Source organism: Malaclemys terrapin, chromosome 3 (assembly GCF_027887155.1).
Source record: "Malaclemys terrapin pileata isolate rMalTer1 chromosome 3, rMalTer1.hap1, whole genome shotgun sequence".
Lineage (NCBI taxonomy): Eukaryota > Metazoa > Chordata > Testudines > Emydidae > Malaclemys > Malaclemys terrapin.
This window is the reverse complement of record NC_071507.1, coordinates 140,201,227-140,221,601: the sequence shown is the minus strand read 5'-3', so window position 1 is coordinate 140,221,601 and position 20,375 is coordinate 140,201,227. Positions and strand designations below refer to the sequence as shown.

The 20,375-nt window shown below is 42.8% G+C and overlaps 1 protein-coding gene across 1 annotated transcript in view; it reads right to left on the bottom strand.

Annotated features, from left to right (window-relative positions):
* UBE2J1 (ubiquitin conjugating enzyme E2 J1) overlaps positions 1-20,375 on the bottom strand; it is a 62,293-nt gene that overhangs the window by 5,650 nt on the left and 36,268 nt on the right. The window contains exons 6-7 of the mRNA XM_054022159.1: positions 15,521-15,650; positions 11,499-11,633 (exon numbers count right to left, since the gene is read on the bottom strand). Coding sequence (XP_053878134.1) covers positions 11,499-11,633; positions 15,521-15,650 — 265 coding nt within the window. The remainder of the gene's footprint in view (positions 1-11,498; positions 11,634-15,520; positions 15,651-20,375) is intronic.

Genomic DNA, 20,375 nt, shown 5'->3' with positions numbered 1-20,375 from the left:
AATGTTTCTAAGGAAGACCTAGGACCACTCTTTAAGCAAAGGGCAAATTATGCACATATCCCATTGATTTGTAGGTCTGTCCTGGGTGGCAGATGGCGCTAGGGCCAAAGAAAATTAGATTTAGAGACTTCTAGATTTTGAAACTTTAGATCCACAGAAACAACTACATCCACCACCACGAGAGAACAGTGAAGCCAGGAAATGCAGGAGTTGGACACTAAGAAGGGAATGGGGTTCATTTTCCCAAAATGAAAAATCATGTTGTTCATCCAATATGTCTACCTACAGACTATTCTATGTTATTTACAATAAGAGGCCTTGTATATATTTATATTATTTGGAAACATTTCTAATCCTTATTATCAATTATCATAAAGATGGGATCAGAATGATTAGTGTGTGCCATCCTTGGCTATTCAGAAGGGTTTCTTTGTAAAACTGTAAAATCTGTGTTTAAAGGTTCTCAACCTGTGGCCCAATTAGGACACAGCTGCAGCCCAGCTCAGCTGTGTGCTAAAGGCCGTAGGCTCCAGACTGCCCTGCCAGGCAGTGCGCTCCTGGCTACCGTCTCCCAGTTGGGCTGCCCTGCCAAACAGCAGGCTCCATGGTCCAGGCTCCTGCCGGTCCCGCACGGTGGGGCTCAGGGTCCAGACAGCCAGCTGCTTGCACCCCCGCGGGAGGCTCCAGGTTCAGGGGCCTGGCTGCCCCCCCAGTGGGGCTCCCGGTCTAGGCAGCTGGCTGCCGCCCAATCCCCTGCAGCGAGCTCCAGGTCTGGGCAGCTAGCTGTCCCCTGGCTCTCCGCAGTGCACTCCAGGGTCAAGGTCCTGGCTGTCACCCTGGCAGGGCTCAGCCCGCAGCAGGGAGGGAAGGTCGCAGAGCAGCCAAATTGCCCCCCTCTTTTGCCTTGTTTTGGCTGGACCCCGCCAAACCCCAGTTTGGCTCCAGTTTGCTATCAAGCATCTCCCTGGCTGAGACCTAGGATGGGAGACAGTCATTGTCTTTTAATCTGGAAATAATGACAGCAGAGAGTTGTTGATGTAGCAAGGAACCAAGAAGGAATGCTGATAATTTCATGGCTCACAACCATTGTTTCCACTCAGGGGGCTCATAGAGCACTTAGTTTCAACTCAGTTTTGTATCTTTAATAAACGGATCCCGTTATCAGAATGCCAGCTGTACTGACAAAATTTCATTGTTGGCAATGAGGTGGTCAGTGATGGTTAATACCAAGGCCAAAAGATAACCATGTAAAAATGTGATGGGAGTGCCTGTAAGTGGGATGATCCCTACCCCATCCTTCCAAGAGCATACAGACTCTGAAATAGTGTCCAAAGTCATTCCTTTCCTAGGATGTGCCTGTATTGGTAACTTAAAACCAGTAACATAACATTAACCTCAACCTAAGCTTACTCTGAGTGTGGCTGTTTCTAGGGTCCCTCTAAGACCTCTTCTAGCTCAAAAAAGCCAGATTTCCATTTTTAACCTGTTCTATACTGGGGGACTGAGCAGCCCACGTGGCGAATATGAGCTAAACCTTTTCTGCCTGTAGTGTTCAGATGACATAAAAACAAGGTGGATGTCTGGATTTTCAGGCATTTGATAGTGCACTGAACCCTCAAGAAGGTAGGAGAGCAGCAGGCAGGTTGCAGCTGGGCTTAAAGGCTGAAGCTGTACATCTTTGATGGTTTGGTATGAAGGACGTGTTGTGGGATTGGTTCACACTTCTTGCATACCTCTGATGGGTGAATCATATTTATTTATATTCTTCATTGAAGAGAGAATGATCATGGGATTCATACCGGTGTGAATCTGAGTCTGGATTTAGTGGGGGGAGGAGGGCAGGCACAGAAGATGCTTTTGTCGGAAATGTGTGCAAATCAGCTATTACAGGGAGCTATCAAATCTGCTTGTTTAAACTGGATCTGGAGGAGCGTGTAGCAAAAAGGTCATCAGGGTCTTTTGGGATACCGGTGACACAGTGATTATATACAGGAAAATCAGGTATAATGTTGCTCAACTTTACAGGGAAGATAAGCACATTTAACCAGGCACAGAAATGTCATTGGGAGAAGTTAGGATATGTCAACGCTGCATTTGAGAGTGAATCTCCCAGCCTGGTCAACAGACTCACACTAGCATGCTAAACATAGCTGTAGAGATATTGTGACTCATGCTGGAGCTCGGGCTCTCAAGCCTAGGCAGGGGAAGGATAGGCTTGAGCGCCTGAGCTCCAACCCAAGTCGCAACATCTAAGTATCAATTTATTTTTCACATACTAGCGCAAGCCTTGCTACCACAAGTTTGTATACCTGGCTTGGGAGGCTCACTCCCAGATGCAGGGTAGACATCCCTCAGGGATCAGACTGAGGGGAGACAGAAACCCAACAGCAGGGTGCAAGTTGTGGCATAGCTATTTGCTGGTGCCCCTTGGGCAAATACCAGTGACAGGCTCAAAGGGGCTGGCTCCCAAAGGTAAACATAAGACTTGGGAAATACTGGTGGATCTTCCTATCCTGGAGGAAGGAGGGGAAACCTTGAGTCTTCCCGGACTGAGATACTGATGAGAGGATTCAGAGGTGATCTGAAACCTAGGTGTTAGTTAATCTGAAGAGGCCCAATAATTTGACATAGAGGCTATTTTTTAACAGTGCACTGCACCCAAATAAAAGTGTTTTAACACCGACCTCCCCCAAGTTAAAGTTAATAACATCACAGCCTTCCACTTCAAATTCCATCCCTGCAGCTATGCTTCATTCTCTTGCAAATCTTGATCAACAGACATACCATGTGTGACGTTATTGACATGAACTGTGACCGTATAGATCACTGTGACAACCAAGGTCCTATCGTTGCACCAAATCTTGTACAATGGAGGTCAAGTAAGATGTCTATGGAAAGGTTGTAATTTGGTTATGATTATGCAGTCTGTATGTGTTTACTGGCTATGTACTTGTATCTCAATGTATTTGATTTTAAGTAGCATCAGAGAAGCATTTGGTAAGCTTCTTGAGACTGGGCACTTATTCAGAATAGTCCTATCAAGAAACACTTAACTGACAATGGACTTTGGGAGACGCCAATCCACATCTGAGCCTTCCTGGGAACGTTCAAACTAATGTAAACAATTGCGTCGGCCTGCAAAAAGCTGAATCATTCATGGACATGTGACTTGCCCAGGTGGCTACAAACTCCATCTTGTTGCTGTGATTTTGCACAGAAGAACAATGGGGTTTCCATCCACAAGAGAGAGAATATACAAGGCCCTGAAGCCTCTCCATTTTGTCTTCAGCTGGCTCAAAAGATGGCATCTCCACCCCAAAGAGATGCCAGAAAGAAACTGGGACAAAGGACTGCAACTATGGGGGTGAGAGTGATTGCTGGACCCAGGCCATAAACCACAATGTTGGTCTGAAAAGGACTGGGTCCAGACTAGGAAGGAGTATAGTCTGTGAAAGTAGCTTATTGGAACGTCTCTGAGGGTGATTTACACCTGTATTCAGGTTCCTACTGTATTAGGCTTAGACTGGAGTGTTTTATTTTGCTTGGTAACTTACTTTGCTCTGTTATTTCTTGGGACCACTTAAATCCTACTTTTTATACTTAATAAAATCACTTTTGCTTATTAACCCAGAGTAAGTAATTAATACCTAGGGGAGCAAACAGCTGTGCATCTCTCTCTATCGGTGTTATAGAGAGCAGACAATTTATGAGTTTACCCTGTATAAACTTTATACAGAGTAAAATGGATTTATTTGGGGTTTGTATCCCATTGGGAGCTAGGTGACTGGGTGCTAGAAACAGGAGCACTTTCTAAGCCGTTTTCAGTTATGTCTGCAGCTTTGGGGGTGTGGGTCAGAACCTGGGTCTGTGTTGCAGCAGATTACTATATCTGGCTCAAAAAAGGCAGGGTTCCTGAAGTCAGATTTGTGTCCATTAATTCTTTTGCATAGAGACTGTCCGGTTTGGCCAAATCTTGGGAGATCCGTCTCCGTATTTTGGGAGACAGACCTGTCCTCGCTTACAGACAACCCCCCAACCTAAAGCAAATACTCACCAGCAACCACACATCACTGAACAAAAACACTGACCCAGGAACCTATCCTTGTAACAAAGCCCCATGCCAACTCTGTCCACATATCTATTCAAGTGACATCATCATAGGACCTAATCACATCAGCCATACCATCAGGGGCTCGTTCACCTGCACATCTACCAATGTGATATATGCCATCATGTGCCAGCAATGCCCCACTGCCATGTACATTGGCCAAACTGGACAGTCTCTCCGCAAAAGAATTAATGGACACAAATCTGACATCAGGAATCATAATACTCAAAAACCAGTGGGAGAACACTTTAACCTGTCTGGCCATTCAATGACAGACCTGCACGTGGCTATCTTACAACAGAAAAACTTCAAAAACAGACTCCAACGAGAGACTGCTGAGCTGGAATTGATATGCAAACTAGATACAATCAACTCAGGATTGAACAAGGACTGGGAATGGCTGAGCCATTACAAACATTGAATTTCTCTCCCCTTGTAAGTATTCTCACACTTTTTATCAAACTGTCTGTACTGGGCTATCTTGATCATCACTTCAAAAGTTTTTTTCTCTTACTTAATTGGCCTCTCAGAGTTGGTAAGACAACTCCCACCTGTTCATGCTCTCTGTATGTGTGTACATATATCTCCTCAATATATGTTCCACTCTATTTGCATCCGAAGAAGTGGGCTGTAGTCCACGAAAGCTTATGCTCTAAAAAATTTGTTAGTCTCTAAGGTGCCACAAGTACTCCTGTTCTTTTAGCTGAAAGCAAGCTCCTGAACAGATGTCAGGGCCTATATGAAGTAAAAGAAGCCGTCAGGGATATTGACTATAAGATTTAACAGACTCTACCATGTCAAGCTATTGAAGCCCCGGCAAGACAGAAGCTTATGTGGTCGCCCTAGAGACGCCACCAGCATATCCCCATAATTGACCCCTGAACAAGGGGCAGAAGTTATCAAAATGACTGAATGAAACCACAGTGTGTTCTCTGAGGAGCCAGGCAAAACCACAGAAGTTCATCATCACGGATCCCGGAGTAAAGGTGAAGGTTAAACCATATCGGATCCCCGAGGCAAAAAGAGAAGAGATCAGTACTGAAATTAAGAGGATGTTAGATCTAGGAGTACCATAGTCAGTGGTGCATTACAATCATTCTGGTACTTAAGCCAGATGGCACTACGAAATTCTGGAATGGCTTCGGATAATTAAACGAGGTGTCCCAGTTTGATGCTGACGCCATACATCAAATAGGTGAGCTAACTGACCAACTGGGGAAAGCACAATTCTTGTCCACCCTTCAACCTGACCAAAGGATATTCGTAAATTCCTCTGGCAAGGGAAGCCAAAAAGTGCTTTTTCGACACCAAAAGGATTGTACCAGTACACCGTCCTCCCTTTTGGATTGCACAGGGCTCCTGCAACCTTACAGTGGCTCATGGATCAGCTGTTACATCCACATGCCAAGTAAGCCGCCACTTACTTGGATGATGTGGTCATACATAACCCAGACTAGGGGATGCACCTTGAAAAGGTGGAAGCAGTACTAGATACCTTGAGGAAAGTGGGTCTCACTGTGAATCCCTCCAAGTGTGCAATAGGTCTAGTGGAAGCCAAATACCTTGGGTATATTGTGGGGAGAGGCAAAGTGAAACCCCAACTAAAAAAGCTAGAGGCGATACAAAGTTGGCCTCGACTGATCCGGAAGAAACAGGTCAGAGCATTTCTAGGGATTGTTGGGTACTACAGGCAATTCATTTCCCACTTTGCTACCAGAGCATACCCATTGATGGACCTCATAAAAGCCTGTGGCCCAGACATAGTGAAATGGGCCTGCGCGGCTGAAGAAGCTTTTGCAGATCTGAGGACAGCCCTCTGCAGTAATCCGGCGCTAGTAGCCTCAGACTTTGAGAACAAGTTTACTAGAAATGGATGCCTCTGAGGTAAGGCTGGGAGCCGTACTTTCTCAAATGGTAGGGAAGGAAGAACACCTAGTCCTATTCCTCAGCAAGAAACTCCTTCCCAGAGAACAAAAATATGCCGTAGTAGAGAAAGAATGCCTGGCAGTAAAATGGAACTGAATTTCATTGGGTTACCTCACCTTCCTAGTAGCAGAGCAGGGCCCATTTTTACTATCTTTGCTCAGGGTAGGCTTTTATTAGCTTCAGCATGAGTTTACCCTAAGAAAGAATAAGAGCAGGTCCTGTAATACAACTCTTCACATTTCACATCTCATTTTCTCTCTGTTCAGCTTTGATGACTCCTCACTCCCTGTAGTGAGTCGGTGTGGCTCCCCTCCTGTCCAGAAGAGGGAGCCCACGTGCCGGCACCAGAGTGGGTGGGACCACCACCGCCTGTCCCCGCCCCCCGGAAGTCAAGGGGCGGGACAGGAAGTATAAAGGCCGGCCGCCAGAGCTCAGTTGGAGCCCAGCCACCGCAGGGAGCAGACGTGCGGCCGGGAGCTCCTGCCCAGGAGACCGTTGAAGACCGGGGCTTGGACCCTGGCTGGCCTGAGCTACCCCGGGCCCGCTACGAAGAGGAGCCGCCGGAGCCCGCTCACGCCCGCCACTGGGAGAACCCCTGGGAACCGGACCCCACTAACCCTGAGGGTGAGACTGGACCCGAACCCCTCCGCCCCTGCTGCTACCCAGAGGAGCCGCCTGGGGACCGTTGGCCTGACTTCCCGGCAGAGCTACCGGACCTGCCACCGAGCCCCGGCCCAGAGGAGCCCATGCAGGTGGACTGGCCTGAGCCCGGCGCGACGAGCGAGGTAGGCTGTGAGGGGGATCACGGAAGTAGCCCGGGGGTAGCCGACCCCGGTCCGGCTGCAACTGAGTGTGAGCCTATGTCAGTGTGTTGCGGCCTGGATACCCCACTGACCAGCAGCGGCAGCAACCGCTGTTAGGGCCCCGGGCTGGAACGCAGTGGAGTGGGTGGGCCTGCGTTCCCCCCTGCCACCCTCCGTACGGGTGGCAGGCTTCCCCCTCACCCAACGCTCGGCTACAGAAGCCTGGGCCTTGAACTATTTGCCTGCTCAGCCCCTGCAACAAGGGCCTGAGCTTAACTGTGTTTGCCCCGCCCTGATCCAGGGCCTGGGCTTTGAACTGCTTGCTCGCTCAGCCCCTGCAACAAGGGCCTGAGTTAACTGTGTTTGCCCCGCCCTGATCCAGGGCCTGGGCCTTGAACTATTTGCCTGCTCAGCCCCTGCAACAAGGGCCTGAGCTTAACTGTGTTGGCCCCGCCCTGATCCAGGGCCTGGCCTCTGAACTATTTGCTCGCTCAGCCCCTGCAAACAAGGGCCTGAGCTTACCTGTGTTGGCCCGCCCTGATCCAGGGCCTGGCCTCTGAACTATTTGCTCGCTCAGCCCCTGCAAACAAGGGCCTGAGCTTACCTGTGTTGGCCCGCCCTGATCCAGGGCCTGGCCTCTGAACTATTTGCTCGCTCAGCCCCTGCAAACAAGGGCCTGAGCTTACCTGTGTTGGCCCGCCCTGATCCAGGGCCTGGCCTCTGAACTGTTTACTCGCTCAGCCCCTGCCAACAAGGGCCTGAGCTTTAACTGTGGCTGCTCCGACTCTGCACTAAAGAGCCGGAGTTCCGGGACTAACTGACTACTTGTTCCCACAGCAGTGAGTCGGTGTGGCTCCCCTCCTGTCCAGAAGGGTCGAGCCCCGGCTAGGACCTCCTACACTCCCCAATGACTGAAATGGACAGTTTATTAAACTGGTTCCTACTCCCAAATGGTGGTGGCTCAGAAACATGGGCAGCTTTTGAAACATATGCTTAGTGAAGCAATACGAGCAGAGAGATGGACAATCTGATCCCTTAAAATATTAATCTACTTTTGACAGCAGTCCATCACATGCAATAAATAAATGTTTATGTAAGTTTAAAGCTTTAATCATTTCATATCTGTCAACTGCTCTGAAAAAAGCTATGCATGCAGAAGAACTGATAATCTACTGAAGAAAACAGTATTATTAGAAATGGGAATAATTAAATTCTTATTATTTAAAAAGACTTCCTTTACAATTGAAACAAACACTAAGATGCCTGTGATTATTTCTGTTGACTCCAGTGAATTAGTTTTAATTAACTCAATACTCTTAAGAGCCAGGATTTGTGGTAAAAAGAATATAATCAAATGGCTTATTCTGAAACTGAAAAATTTGGAAGAAATCCTTATTGTGGAAAAATACATGCTATTAGCATGCTTGTATTTCCACGTAGCTGGAAAGTGCACTGCAAGATGCAACAGATGGTCTGACGTGATTTGACCTTTTTTTTTTTTTTTTAAACCAATTTGCAGCCCATCATTGCTAAAAAACCACCACAGCTTATCTGAGATTTGTCTACAATTTATCAGTGAATTTAGATTGCATTTGAAGCAGTCACAACAGCAGCTGCCCTGGCCCAATACCAGGCCTTAGGCACTTCCAGAATGGCTGGGTTATATAAACACTATCCCTGGCAGTATTAACATGCAAATGTCATAATAAATTGCACAATTTATTTAAAATGGTAAGAAGTAATATTTTCATTTACTTAGCCACATGTATTGCAGAGATTCTAAAAACAGGAACATAATCTTATTTAATTAAAAGAAAATCTGCAAATCACAGCAAACATACTTTTTTGCCTCTTGTACATAAGAATATCACACTTTGGTGTAAGAGACTGGGACAGTATGTAGAAGGATAAAGTTCTTGAAACCTTCTTAATAAACTACAGTAGTATTCAGATACCATAAACATTTGTGTATCTTTAACCAACACATGATACAAGTTACTGAATGCTGCAACACTAGAAGAAAATAATCAATTTATTTATAACATGCAATTAATGGAAGAAATGGAAAAAGAAAAAGGCTACTCTTGTGGTTAAGGCACAGAACTGGGAGTCAGGACATCTGGGGTTTTAATCCCAGTTCTGCCACAGACTCCTGGGCAAATCTAGGCAGGTCACTTAGGTCTAATTTTCAGAAATGGCCTCTACAGACTCCCTCACTTCGTGGTATCTACTTCAAGTATTAACCCTCTCATGGTCCTCTTCACTCTTAAAGCTCTATAGTGGGGAAGTACTGTTTCACTTGTGTTGCCCTGTGTGAAGTTATCACAAGGAGCATCCTTTGCCATTTTTAAATTAAATGCACAAGTAACTAAGGGCTAAATCCTCTTCAATATCCAGCCTGAGTAAACATTGTGTGGGTTGGGAAGCAGAATCTCTCTTAATAGATTGTGCTCCGCAATTGCTACTGCAGCCCAAAGAATGCCATAACCTCTCTAGCAGCTGCATGCATATCCCAGTGTATGGTGGATCTGTACAGTTCTGGATTCATCAGACCAGCATTCAGCAGTGCAAAATCAACTATATGATGGGAGTCCCCACAAAAAGTATGGTGATGCCCAGGGGGTTCCATTGCATTCAGGGCCTTCCAGGTAGTGATTGAAATGACAGGTAAATTCTAGACTAGACACTAGCAGCAACATTTTGGATGGGCTGGCAGTATGTGTGCATGCACACAAGAGCAAGCGTGCTTAATATCTTAAAGATATAGGAAGAGATTGTGGTATTTGAGGTTTGTTTATTATTAGGATGCAGTTGAGGAATTTGGCTGTTGAGATCGTCAATAAAGGGTGGGTTTCTGGTAAATGTTATGGAAGTGAAATTATTTTATTATGGCCTGGAGGAGGAAAGCAAAGGAAAGGGCAAAGTCAAAGATGATCTCCAAGCTATGGGCTTCAGGTACAGGGAGGGTGGTGCTGTTATCAACCAATACAGAGAATGGAATTAGTGGCGGTACTTGGGGAGAAAAGGTTAAGAGCTCTGTTTTGGCTATGTTGATTTTGAGATTATGTCAAGCCATCTAGATGAGTGACTATCAGGGCTTTCTTGTATATAGAGAAGCCAATCAGGGCTTCTCTATATACAAGAAAGAAGACACAATCCCTGCCTCAAAAATCTTATAATCTAAGAGACATCACTGAGACAAAAAGAGGTGCAAGATTGAAGTGCAGAACAAAGATCTAAACTAAAGAGGTCTACTCAACAGTCAGAATTAATAATTAAACCCATGTAACTGGATGAAGTTGCCCAAGGATGGGGTGCACAGAGAAAAGAAGAGGGAGCCTAAGAACAGAGCCCAAAGGAATCCAGCAGAGAGGAATGAAGGGGAAACTGTCAGTCATAGAATCATAGAATATCAGGGTTGGAAGGGACCTCAGGAGGTCATCTAGTCCACCCCCCTGCTCAAAGCAGGACCAATCCCCAGACAGATTTTTGCCCCAGATCTCTAAATGGCCCCCTCAAGACGGAGTGAGGGACCGTCCGCCGAATTGCCGCCAAATACCTGAACGTGCCGCCCCTCTCCGGAACCGCCGCCCCAAGCACCTGCTTGAGAAGCTGGTGCCTGGAGCCAGCCCTGGAAAGGACAGTGCCACAGAAGCTCAGAAAAGACAGGATATCAAGAAGGAGGAAATGACCAGCCATACCAAGGGAAGCAGAAAAGACAAGGTTGAAGTATCCATCTTGAGACTTAGCTTAGGGATGACTTAGATGCATAGGATAACAGTCAGTTTAGAGTAGATAGACTCGGCATTCAGTATAAGGTCAGTAAATTATTTCAGCTCTTACAGACAGCCCACTCCATGGCTTTGTCTAGACTAGAATTTAAGATTACATAACACATGCTAACTAACACCTTTTAAGAGTCTTCTATCAATAAGACACAGTTGTCTTTAATGTGCTAAAAGAATCAAACTAAAGGCTAGGTTATCCTGATAAGTGCCAACATTATATTTGAAAGCCTAGTCCAGACAAAGCCAATGAGTTTAGAAATAAAGCAATGAAGGGAAAGACTAGTGGCTAGAAAGATAATAAAGCCACCCCATGGTCCTACTTAAGGACTGGGGAGATGAGATCTTGTTTATACACAGAAGGAGGGAAAGAGATGGACTGTGACCAAGGGAAGATAATAGTTGGAAGTGGATGAGCTCACAAGGTGGACAGATGGAGAGGCTGGAGGAGGATGGTAAGCGAGATTTCAACATCAATGATAATTTTACTTATGTTAGTATAATTAGTAATTGGTGACTCGGGGCCAAATTTTTTTTTTCTTTTTTTATTAAAGCAATGGCATGTGCCCTCTCCACATAATTTCTACTTTGGTATACATAGTCTATTTTGTTAACTGCTCTTCGGTCAAAGTATTGATTTCAAGAGTTTACTAAATGTGTAAAGAAAAGTTTTTTTCCTGATCATCATATAAATATAAGGAAATTCACCTATCTTATTATATATTCTTACACAACTAAGTATTCCACAATCTTAAAAAAAGTCTCAGATCAGCTAAATAATTCTCTAGACATGTCTACACATTGCTTGGTTTTCAGATCCCGGCCTCCATTTGCGAATCCACTCACATCTAATAAGATTTATTAAACACATCATACCATTGTACTGGTGGTTGGGTTCTGGAATGCTCTACTTATACCATCCTGTCGTGGCTCAGGTAAGGTGGCAGAGTGGTTCAATTCCGATGTGTTTGGGGATTCAGTGATAGACTTTCTGGATGAATTGATTTCAGCCTAAAGGGAATACATTTGTACATTTCAGATGAGAGATCAAATTAGTTATAATATACTATAATGTGGTTTATTTGATCTATTATGGAGCATCTGTTTCAACATTTACAGCATATGAGGAGATTTACTGAATCCTTATCAATAGACATGCAAATTATGTTTAAGCTATATACAATGTTTCTGGAATTTCTGGAGGTGTTGCAATTCTAAATTATTTTCACAAGCAGTAAGTCTACTAATGCACAAAAACAAATAAAAAACCTGCAGACACATTTCTGATTTTTAGTTTCACTTGCTTGTATACAATGGCGGACGTTAACATCCAAAAGGGGTATAAGATAAGGAATAAAATTGGAAGCATCCTTCAGAGGAGAAAAAAAACTCTCTCAAATAAATGCCAAACATTTTGTAAAAGTTATATTTCTTACATGGTCTCACTAACTTTGACAGCACTTTGGGGAATCCTTATGAAAGCACTGATTGTTTGAGAGTATTTTTTCTAATGTATTACAGGTTAAAGGAAAGCCTTTATATATTAGGCCTTCAAGCTTTCTACTGCCACATCTTTTTCTTGAAAAAGCTGAACTGGACCAAAGCAGAAGTCAACACTATGTCTTGTTTCTCTACCACAACCAACTATGATGGGACCAACAGCAAACAGCTGGCTATTCAAACTATAAAAGCACAACCAATGTCTTTAGGGGGCTCATATCTGGAATGGAAATTCTTCAGGGATGTTATCCTAGCTTAGAGGAACCCCAGACAATACCTCATTTCATAAAGATATAAGAAATATTACATCTCAAGAATATTAAACTGTTTGTTTTCTACACTATTAGAATCCAATATCTTGTGAGGTATTGAATGCTTTACAACCTAATTGACGATAATGGGAACGAGAGGCATTCAGCACATTACAGGCTTAGGCCCTTAATTTTCAATGCAAAAGGGATAAGAGAACATCAAAACATTAACTGTATCTTAGCATCTATAAAATGTCTAACATTAAACATGTAGCACTTCTCAACAGTGTTCTCACTTTGAAGATTCAAGAGAAAGTGGCATCTCAATGGTGACTGGTAATGGGGTCATAGCAGAGGGAGAAAAGTAGCATTGTTCTCCTGAGCTGAACACTTTACCAATGGAACATAACTAGGAGTAAAAACAGCTGGTCTGAATCAATTTAACTCGCAGCATGCAGTGTAGATAAAGTACTTTGGTAGAGGAGTGCAATGCTACACTTCCCATGCCCTGTGTCTGAATCTCAAGCTACTGAATTTGCTTTCTCCAATCTTATTAAATACATATTTTTAATGCAAATATAAGTAGTAATATTAAAAAGTGCAAGCAATGGATTAGGAACCAATAAGTTGTGTAAACAACAAGAGCTTATCTCCTGACATTTTAATGCAACCCTTTTCTCTTCTATGCTCTTGTTCCCTTGTGTTGATCATGCCTTGCTGTTCTGTCTGATACCACAAGGTCCTGAACACCTAACATTTCAGTTGGTCTAGAAATTGTTCCTATTATTTTTAAAATTGAAATGAATCTTTAGATCAATTCCACTGAATTGATCAATAGGGTAGAGAAGGGAATTAAATATATTGATTGTCTGATCAATATATTCTATTCCCTTCACATTTAGATAGGCTGGCTTTTTGTAACTCAGTTATATCAAATATACTACTTGTTCAAATGTTGGTCAAACACAACAATAGCATGTTATATGGTGCACTACATAGGAACATAGCTTGGACACAGGACTTTGCAGAAGACTGAGGCTTTTCCTGAGGAGCATATAGCAACAGTTCTTTCTTATTCCAAATGCTAACATGGAATACATCCATTATTAGAAATCCCAATGGTTCTTACACCCCTCAATGGTAATTCCCACAATTATTGTGGGTGTACCAAAAGAGTAGTCTGTATTAGACAAATGTTAATAAGAAAATCTGACCTGGTGCTGTGAGCCAATCAAGTCAGAAAACTGGAAGTGAGAAGATATGCCTGGCTTTGCCAGTCTTGTTCCATGGCTTTGGGCAAATCACTTAAAGGCAATAGGCGTAGAAGGAAAAAACTTGGATTGTGCCCTTTTTTGCTTCTGATGTGTGAATGCAATTTGAAAGGGTTTCGGGAGGCTTGTGCTATACATTAGAAATTCAGGTGTTGCTAACCCATTTTTTTTCTAGAAGTGTATAGACCCCTAGTTCTGTAGTAGGTTTAGAGAGGAAGGATAGTCCAGTGGCTTGGCTGCTACCCTGGAACTCAGGAGACCTGGGTTCAATTCTCTTCTCTACCCTATGTGACTTTGAGCAAGTCACTTAGTATCTCTGCGCATCAGTTCACCTCTGTAAAATGAGGATAATAGTACTTCCCTGTGGTGTGTGGATAAATAAGTACATAAAGAGCGTGAGACACAAATACCCTGATGACAGGTGTCATGTAAGTCTGATGGGTAGATAGAAGTCATCTTTAAAAATGTGAAACTTAACTGAGTGGGGAAGAGATTTTATTTAGGCTATGAGGTGGATTTGTTTGCTTGTTAGATTCCTGTTCAACTCAACTCCCTGAGAAAAACCACTTTTAAAATAGTTTTGTTAAAAGATTGTACTCCCATAACTTTTCAATTAAGAGCTCTGAAAAATATGGATTGTGAGCCAAGGTCACCAGGGAATCTGTTAAATCAAAAAAGAGCAGACTTGACATTTCTAATATTTCTATTGTTAAAAACTAGTATTTAAAAACAAGAACAAAACAAAAATCCCACACACTTTTCAGGATTTATACATCAGAAAGAACCAAAAAGGGCACAGTCCAATTTTTTGCCTTTTGCAAGTCACTTTTAACTCCCTGTGCCTGTATTTCTCCTCCCTATCCCACCTTTGTAAAGTGTTTTGAGATCGCCATATGAAAAATATGATTATGAACAGAATCAGGCCTGGTCCATATTTGGAAGGGAGACTACTAAAAAACACAGAAGTGCTGCAAAAATTGGTATTGGTTGTTCAGCAGGTGGCAATATTCACTTTGATTCTAGACCAAACCAATATCATAGCACAGTGCTAGGAGGAACTGTTCTACTGGAGATTCAGGGTGAAATTCTGATCACGCTGAAGTCAATGGGTAGTCTTTTGTATAAGATGCAACACTGAGGTACATGTTTCACTACAGTTAAGAAAGCCCTGCCTCCAGGTACAGCAGAGTCTTGCTCAGTGGTTCACTTTCTTAAGTTTAGTGAAAAGCATATTGTGCATGCTACTTTCTAAGGATCATACTTGGCTAAACAAAAACCCGATTTCACTGGACCACTGAAAAGGCACTTCCTGCTAAGAGCCCTATCCATACCAGACTCCAATTTTCTACATTCGGTCTCTTCAGCTGTGCAGCTTGTGGGGAAAAAAGTTTGCAATTTTTTTTGTACATAATGAAAAAAGGATATGTTTGACTCTCTTCATATACAAAAAAAAAAAAAAAACCATCAGAACTGTGTTTGTCTAAACTTCTCAAAATTATTTATGTTTGAGCAAAAACTAAACTAAGCTTGGAAAATTTCATCAAGCTATTAGTAACTGAAAACAGGGAGTTAGAATCAACATGGTTAGGCAACCTTTACTATCACCTTTGTTACCACTGTCACTGAACCACAGTCGGTGCTTGTGTTGGACAACACATCAGTTTGCATCTTCCCAGAAACCAACTGTACCATCTGTGGGAAGTGTGTTTTCCCACAGCCTACCCTGAAATCAAGTCTCCTGCACAGCAGTACAATGCAGTGCTGCTGTGTTACAATGTAAGCATTTTCTCAGTGTTTTTGTTTCCTCATAGCAATACTACACTTGCAGTTTCCTCAAATTAAATGATCAAACAAAGAAAAATTACAAATAGTCTACCTTGAAGCTAATTTGTCTGGCAAGTTCCTTGGCCTCTTCGTCAGCCTGGCTTGAAGCACTTCCTGATGTTAATGGTAACAGGCTTATCTTCATTGCTGAGCCACATATCTCACAGCAGAAATCCTGTGACCTGATAAATAAAATTGTTTAAAACAAGAAAATGTCCATTTAAAACTATGTTTTTCTTGAAAAATAAGAAACACTAAGACAACCTACCAAAGCACTTGGGGTGCCAGAATTAGCATAACAGTTAAAAATAAAGTATGCTATAAATCTGTAGAAACCATCATTGGCTGCAGTGTTGAAAAATCTGGGCTTAGAATTCTATATACTCTTTCCTAGAGTTAATTTCTGGAAAATATTTACTCCCAGTTTTCATAATATTTCTGTGGCCTCTTATTATATTAAAGATATTACCAACATTATTAATGTCTGTTTAAATTAATTATCAGAAGCAGCAAAATATATGATGCAAAAAGCCATGGTATTGCAACAAAACAGAAACTTTATACCCACTAAATCCAGACTTAAGGTTCCTATCACAGCGTTGACTCTATTACATTACACGTGTGTATTATGATGGGGTCTTTCATTATGTGATGCGAATAGTAGACTTTCAATTACAGGCCTTTGCACGCACGCACACAAATCCCCAAAATAGCAAATAGCCCTCATTTAGGTATAGCCAAGATTTTGGTTTTTAAATCAACCCTTTCAAAAATTATTTAGAAGTAGTTTCAGAATGTTTTTTATTTCACCACAAAACTTAAAAAAAAACAACAACAAGGAAGCTAATGAGTTACGAAGCTTTGTGGGGCAGAAAGAGAGTCCCCGAGATAGCCCAGCAGAAGAGTCTGTCCTAAGTGTGTGGTTGTATAGATTAACAATATCGTTGGGTGAGTTAAGGGTACCACTGTTGTAGCTCCCTGTGGCATATAGGAGTTTAGATCGTTTACTTTCCTTTTTCCTCTGTAGAGAAGTGAAGTGTGCGTTGTAAATGGCTTGTCTAGTTTTTGTAAAGTCCAGCCACATGGAAGTTTGTGTGGAAGGTTGGTTTTGTATGAGAGTCTCCAGGTTTGAGAGCTCATTCTTGATCTTCTCCTGTCTGCTGTACAGGATGCTGATCAGGTGGTTCCTCAGTTTCTTTGAGAGTGTGTGGCAATCTCTCAAACCATAGTCAGTATAGTATGTCGATTGCAATGGATTTTTTACCTTCAGTCCATTTGGTATGATGTCCATCTGTTTGCACTTGGAGACTAAGATGATTTGTGTCTGTATCTGTGCAAGTTTTTTTTTATGAGGTTGATGGATTTCCACTCCATACGGCTAAATTTAGTGCCTTGCATGGTGTCAAGTATCAGGGGGCAGCTGTGTTAGTCTGTATCCACAAAAACAACAAGGAGTCCGGTGCAAACTGCAGAGCTAAAATTCATTTGCAAATTTAACACCATTAATTTGGGCTTGAATAGGCACTGGGAGTGGCTGGCTCACTACAAAAGCAACTTTGCCTCTCCTGGAATTGACAGAGGGGATGGAATGATGAGATTCCTACAAAGGTGTGCAGCCGATCTAGGACTACTAGTAGCAAATATTCCCTGGTGATGGGACATTAGATGGAGAGGGCTCTGAGCTACTACAGAAAATTCTTTCCATGTGTCTGGCTGGTGGGTCTTGCTGAAATACTCAGCATCCCACTGACTGCTATACTTGGGATTGGGAAGGAATTTTCCACTGGTTAATACTGGAAGAGACCCTGGAGATTTTCTGCCTTCATCTGCAGCATGGGGCACAGGTCACTTGCAGGTTTAGACTAGAGCAGTAGTTCCCAAACTTGTTCCGCCGCTCGTGCAGGGAAAGCCCCTGGCAGGCTGGGCCGGTTTGTTTACCTGCCGCGTCCGCAAGTTCAGCTGATCGCGGCTCCCAGTGGCCGCAGTTCGCTGCTCCAGGCCAATGGGAGCTGCTGGAAGAGGCGGCCAGTATGTCCCTCAGCCCGCACCGCTTCCAGCAACTCCCATTGGCCTGGAGCAGCGAACTGTGGCCACTGGGAGCCGCGATCGGCCAAACCTGCGGACACGGCAGGTAAACAAACTGTCCCAGCCCGCCAGGGGCTTTCCCTGCATAAGCAGCGGAACAAGTTTGGGAACCACTGGACTAGAGCAAATGGTGGATTCTCTGTAACTTGAAGTTTTTAAATCATGATTTGAATTGTTCAGTAACTCAGCCAGAGGTGATAGATCTATTACAGGAGTGGGTGGGCGAGTTTCTGTCGTCTGCAATGTGCCAGTGGTCAGACTAGATGATCATGATGGTCCCTTCTGGCCTGAAAGTCTAAGAATAAATTATTAAACAATTTGTAAGCACCTAGAGGATAATAGTGTAATAAGAATAGCCAACATGGATTTGTCAAGAAAAAAAAAAAAATCATGCCAGACCAACCTAATTGTCTTCTTTGACAGAGTTATTGGTCCCTAGTGCATAGGGGGAAGTTGTAGACCTGACATGTTTTGATTTTAGTAAAGTTTTTGATATAGTCCCACATTACATTTTCATAAAGAAACGAGGGAAACAGTCTAAACGAAGTAATTATAAAGTGGATGTATTACTGGATGAAAAACCAGACTCAAAGAACAGCAATCAATATGTTTTGTCTAACTGGGAGGATGCATCTAGTCCCACAGGGCGGTCTGCCTGGGTCCAGTACTATTCAGTATTTTCACAAACTTGGATAATGGAATAGACAGTAATGTTATACAATTAGTAGATGACACCACACTAGCAGGCCCTTTGGCTCACAGGATTTGAATTCAAAGGGATCTTGACAAATTGGAGAAACTGGTCTGAAATCTACAAGATGAAATTCAATAAAGACAAGTGCAAAGTGCTACAATTAGGAAGGAAAAAATCAAATGCAGAATAACTAGGTAGGTGGTAGTACTGCTGAAAAGAATCTGTAGGTTATATTGAGTTTGGGATTCATTGTAAGTCAACAATATGATGCAATTGAGAAAAATCATTCTGGGATGTATTAACAAGAGTGTTGTATGCAAGACACAGGAGAGAACTGTTCAACTCTACTCAACACTGGTGAGTACTCCAGCTGGGGCTGGTCTCTAGTTCTAGGTGTCACACTTTATGAAAAATGTGGACAAATTGGACAGAGTCCGGATGAGAGCAACAAAAATGATAAAAGTTTAGAAAACCTGACCCATGAGAAAAGGTTAAAAAAAAAACCTGGGCATGTTTAGTCTTGAGAAAAGATGTCTTGGGGGAGGGTGAGCCTGATAATAGTTTTCACATATATTAAAGGCTATTATACAGAGATAGTGATTAATTGTTCTCTATGTCCACAGAAGGTAGGACAAATAGTAATGGGCTTAATCTGTAACATGGGAAATTTAGGTTAGGTATTAGGAAAAACTTTTAACTATAAGTATAGTTAAGTACCATAACAGGTTACCAAGGGAAGCTGTGGAACCCCCCACATCAGAGGTTTTTAACAACAGGTTAGAAAACACCTGTCAGGATGGTCTAGCTATACTCTGTCCTGCCTCAGTGCCGGAGGATGGACTAGATGACGGCTCGATGTCATTTGCAGATCTACATTTCTATGATTCTATCATACTATAGACATTGTCTGCTATACACGTCTCTCTCCCTCCGCCCCCCACCACAGCCACCCACACCCACAGGCAAGTTCTTGGTACTTTTCCTCTTGTATCTTATATTAACTCCAGCCATCTCTTTTCCCTATCCTGCAATTTAGCCTGTGGTCTAATCTACACTATGACCTTAAAGAACAAATAATGGACGAACCCATACTTTGTCCACATGATGCTGACAGAAATATAACACTATCAAAATCAGGTATTTTCTTTGACAAACATTCCTGGACTTGTACAACATGCAGGCAAAAATGTGACACACTCTACAATGAGTCCCAAATAAAACACTTGGAGTAAATGCTGGTGCAGATCATTGTGGATAACATACAAACTTTTCTAAATGCTCTTTCCTCAGAAGGCAAGACAACAGCAAAAGACATTCTTATTTCTGGAGTACAAGTACTTTGCAAAAGAAGATTGAGAACCAGAAGTTTGTACAATGGGACTAAAGAGTGAAGCGGGTGCATAAACCTTCTGGCCAGCAAGAGCAATTAAAATCACTGGGCTCTCATAGAATCTAGAGATTGAAAAGGTCAGCTAATTTCATATTCCTACCAATGCAGACCATCGGGGGAAAAGAGGCATAAAGCAGAGAAAATTTAGTATTTGTAGTTTGGTGGCACCCACAATATGCTAGACACAGTACACACCTGAAAAAGCTACAATCTAAGGAGAAAAGCAACACATAAAGGGAGGAAAAGAGGAATATAAACACAATGCAAATATACTATCTCCAACTACCTAATCACCTAATCATAATTAACTGGCTAATTTATTGCAGACATCACTGCAGAAACGGGTCTGGAGGAAGGACTTAATGGAGAACGTAGTGACTTTTTTAATCAGATGAAGTAATGTGTTGTGTGTGTAGAGGATGCCATGATAGAAGGAGCAAAGTCAAGGCTCCTTGAAAAATAAACATGGGGGTGTGATACCAAGGCCCACTGGGGGTTCACTACTCTGTATCAGCAATTCCTATCAGGCCTGACATATTCATTACACCTCACACTCTGCTGTCATCATCTGCATCTAGGAGTTATGTAAGAGATCAATGGAAAATGAGTAACTCACTGATCATTAATATTCTAGCATGATGTACGTATGGGATGTGCACAAAGAGTTACGGATACATGCTAGAATTATGTTTTAAAATTTGTTTGACAAGCAATACATAATCCCACTCTGCCCTAGAC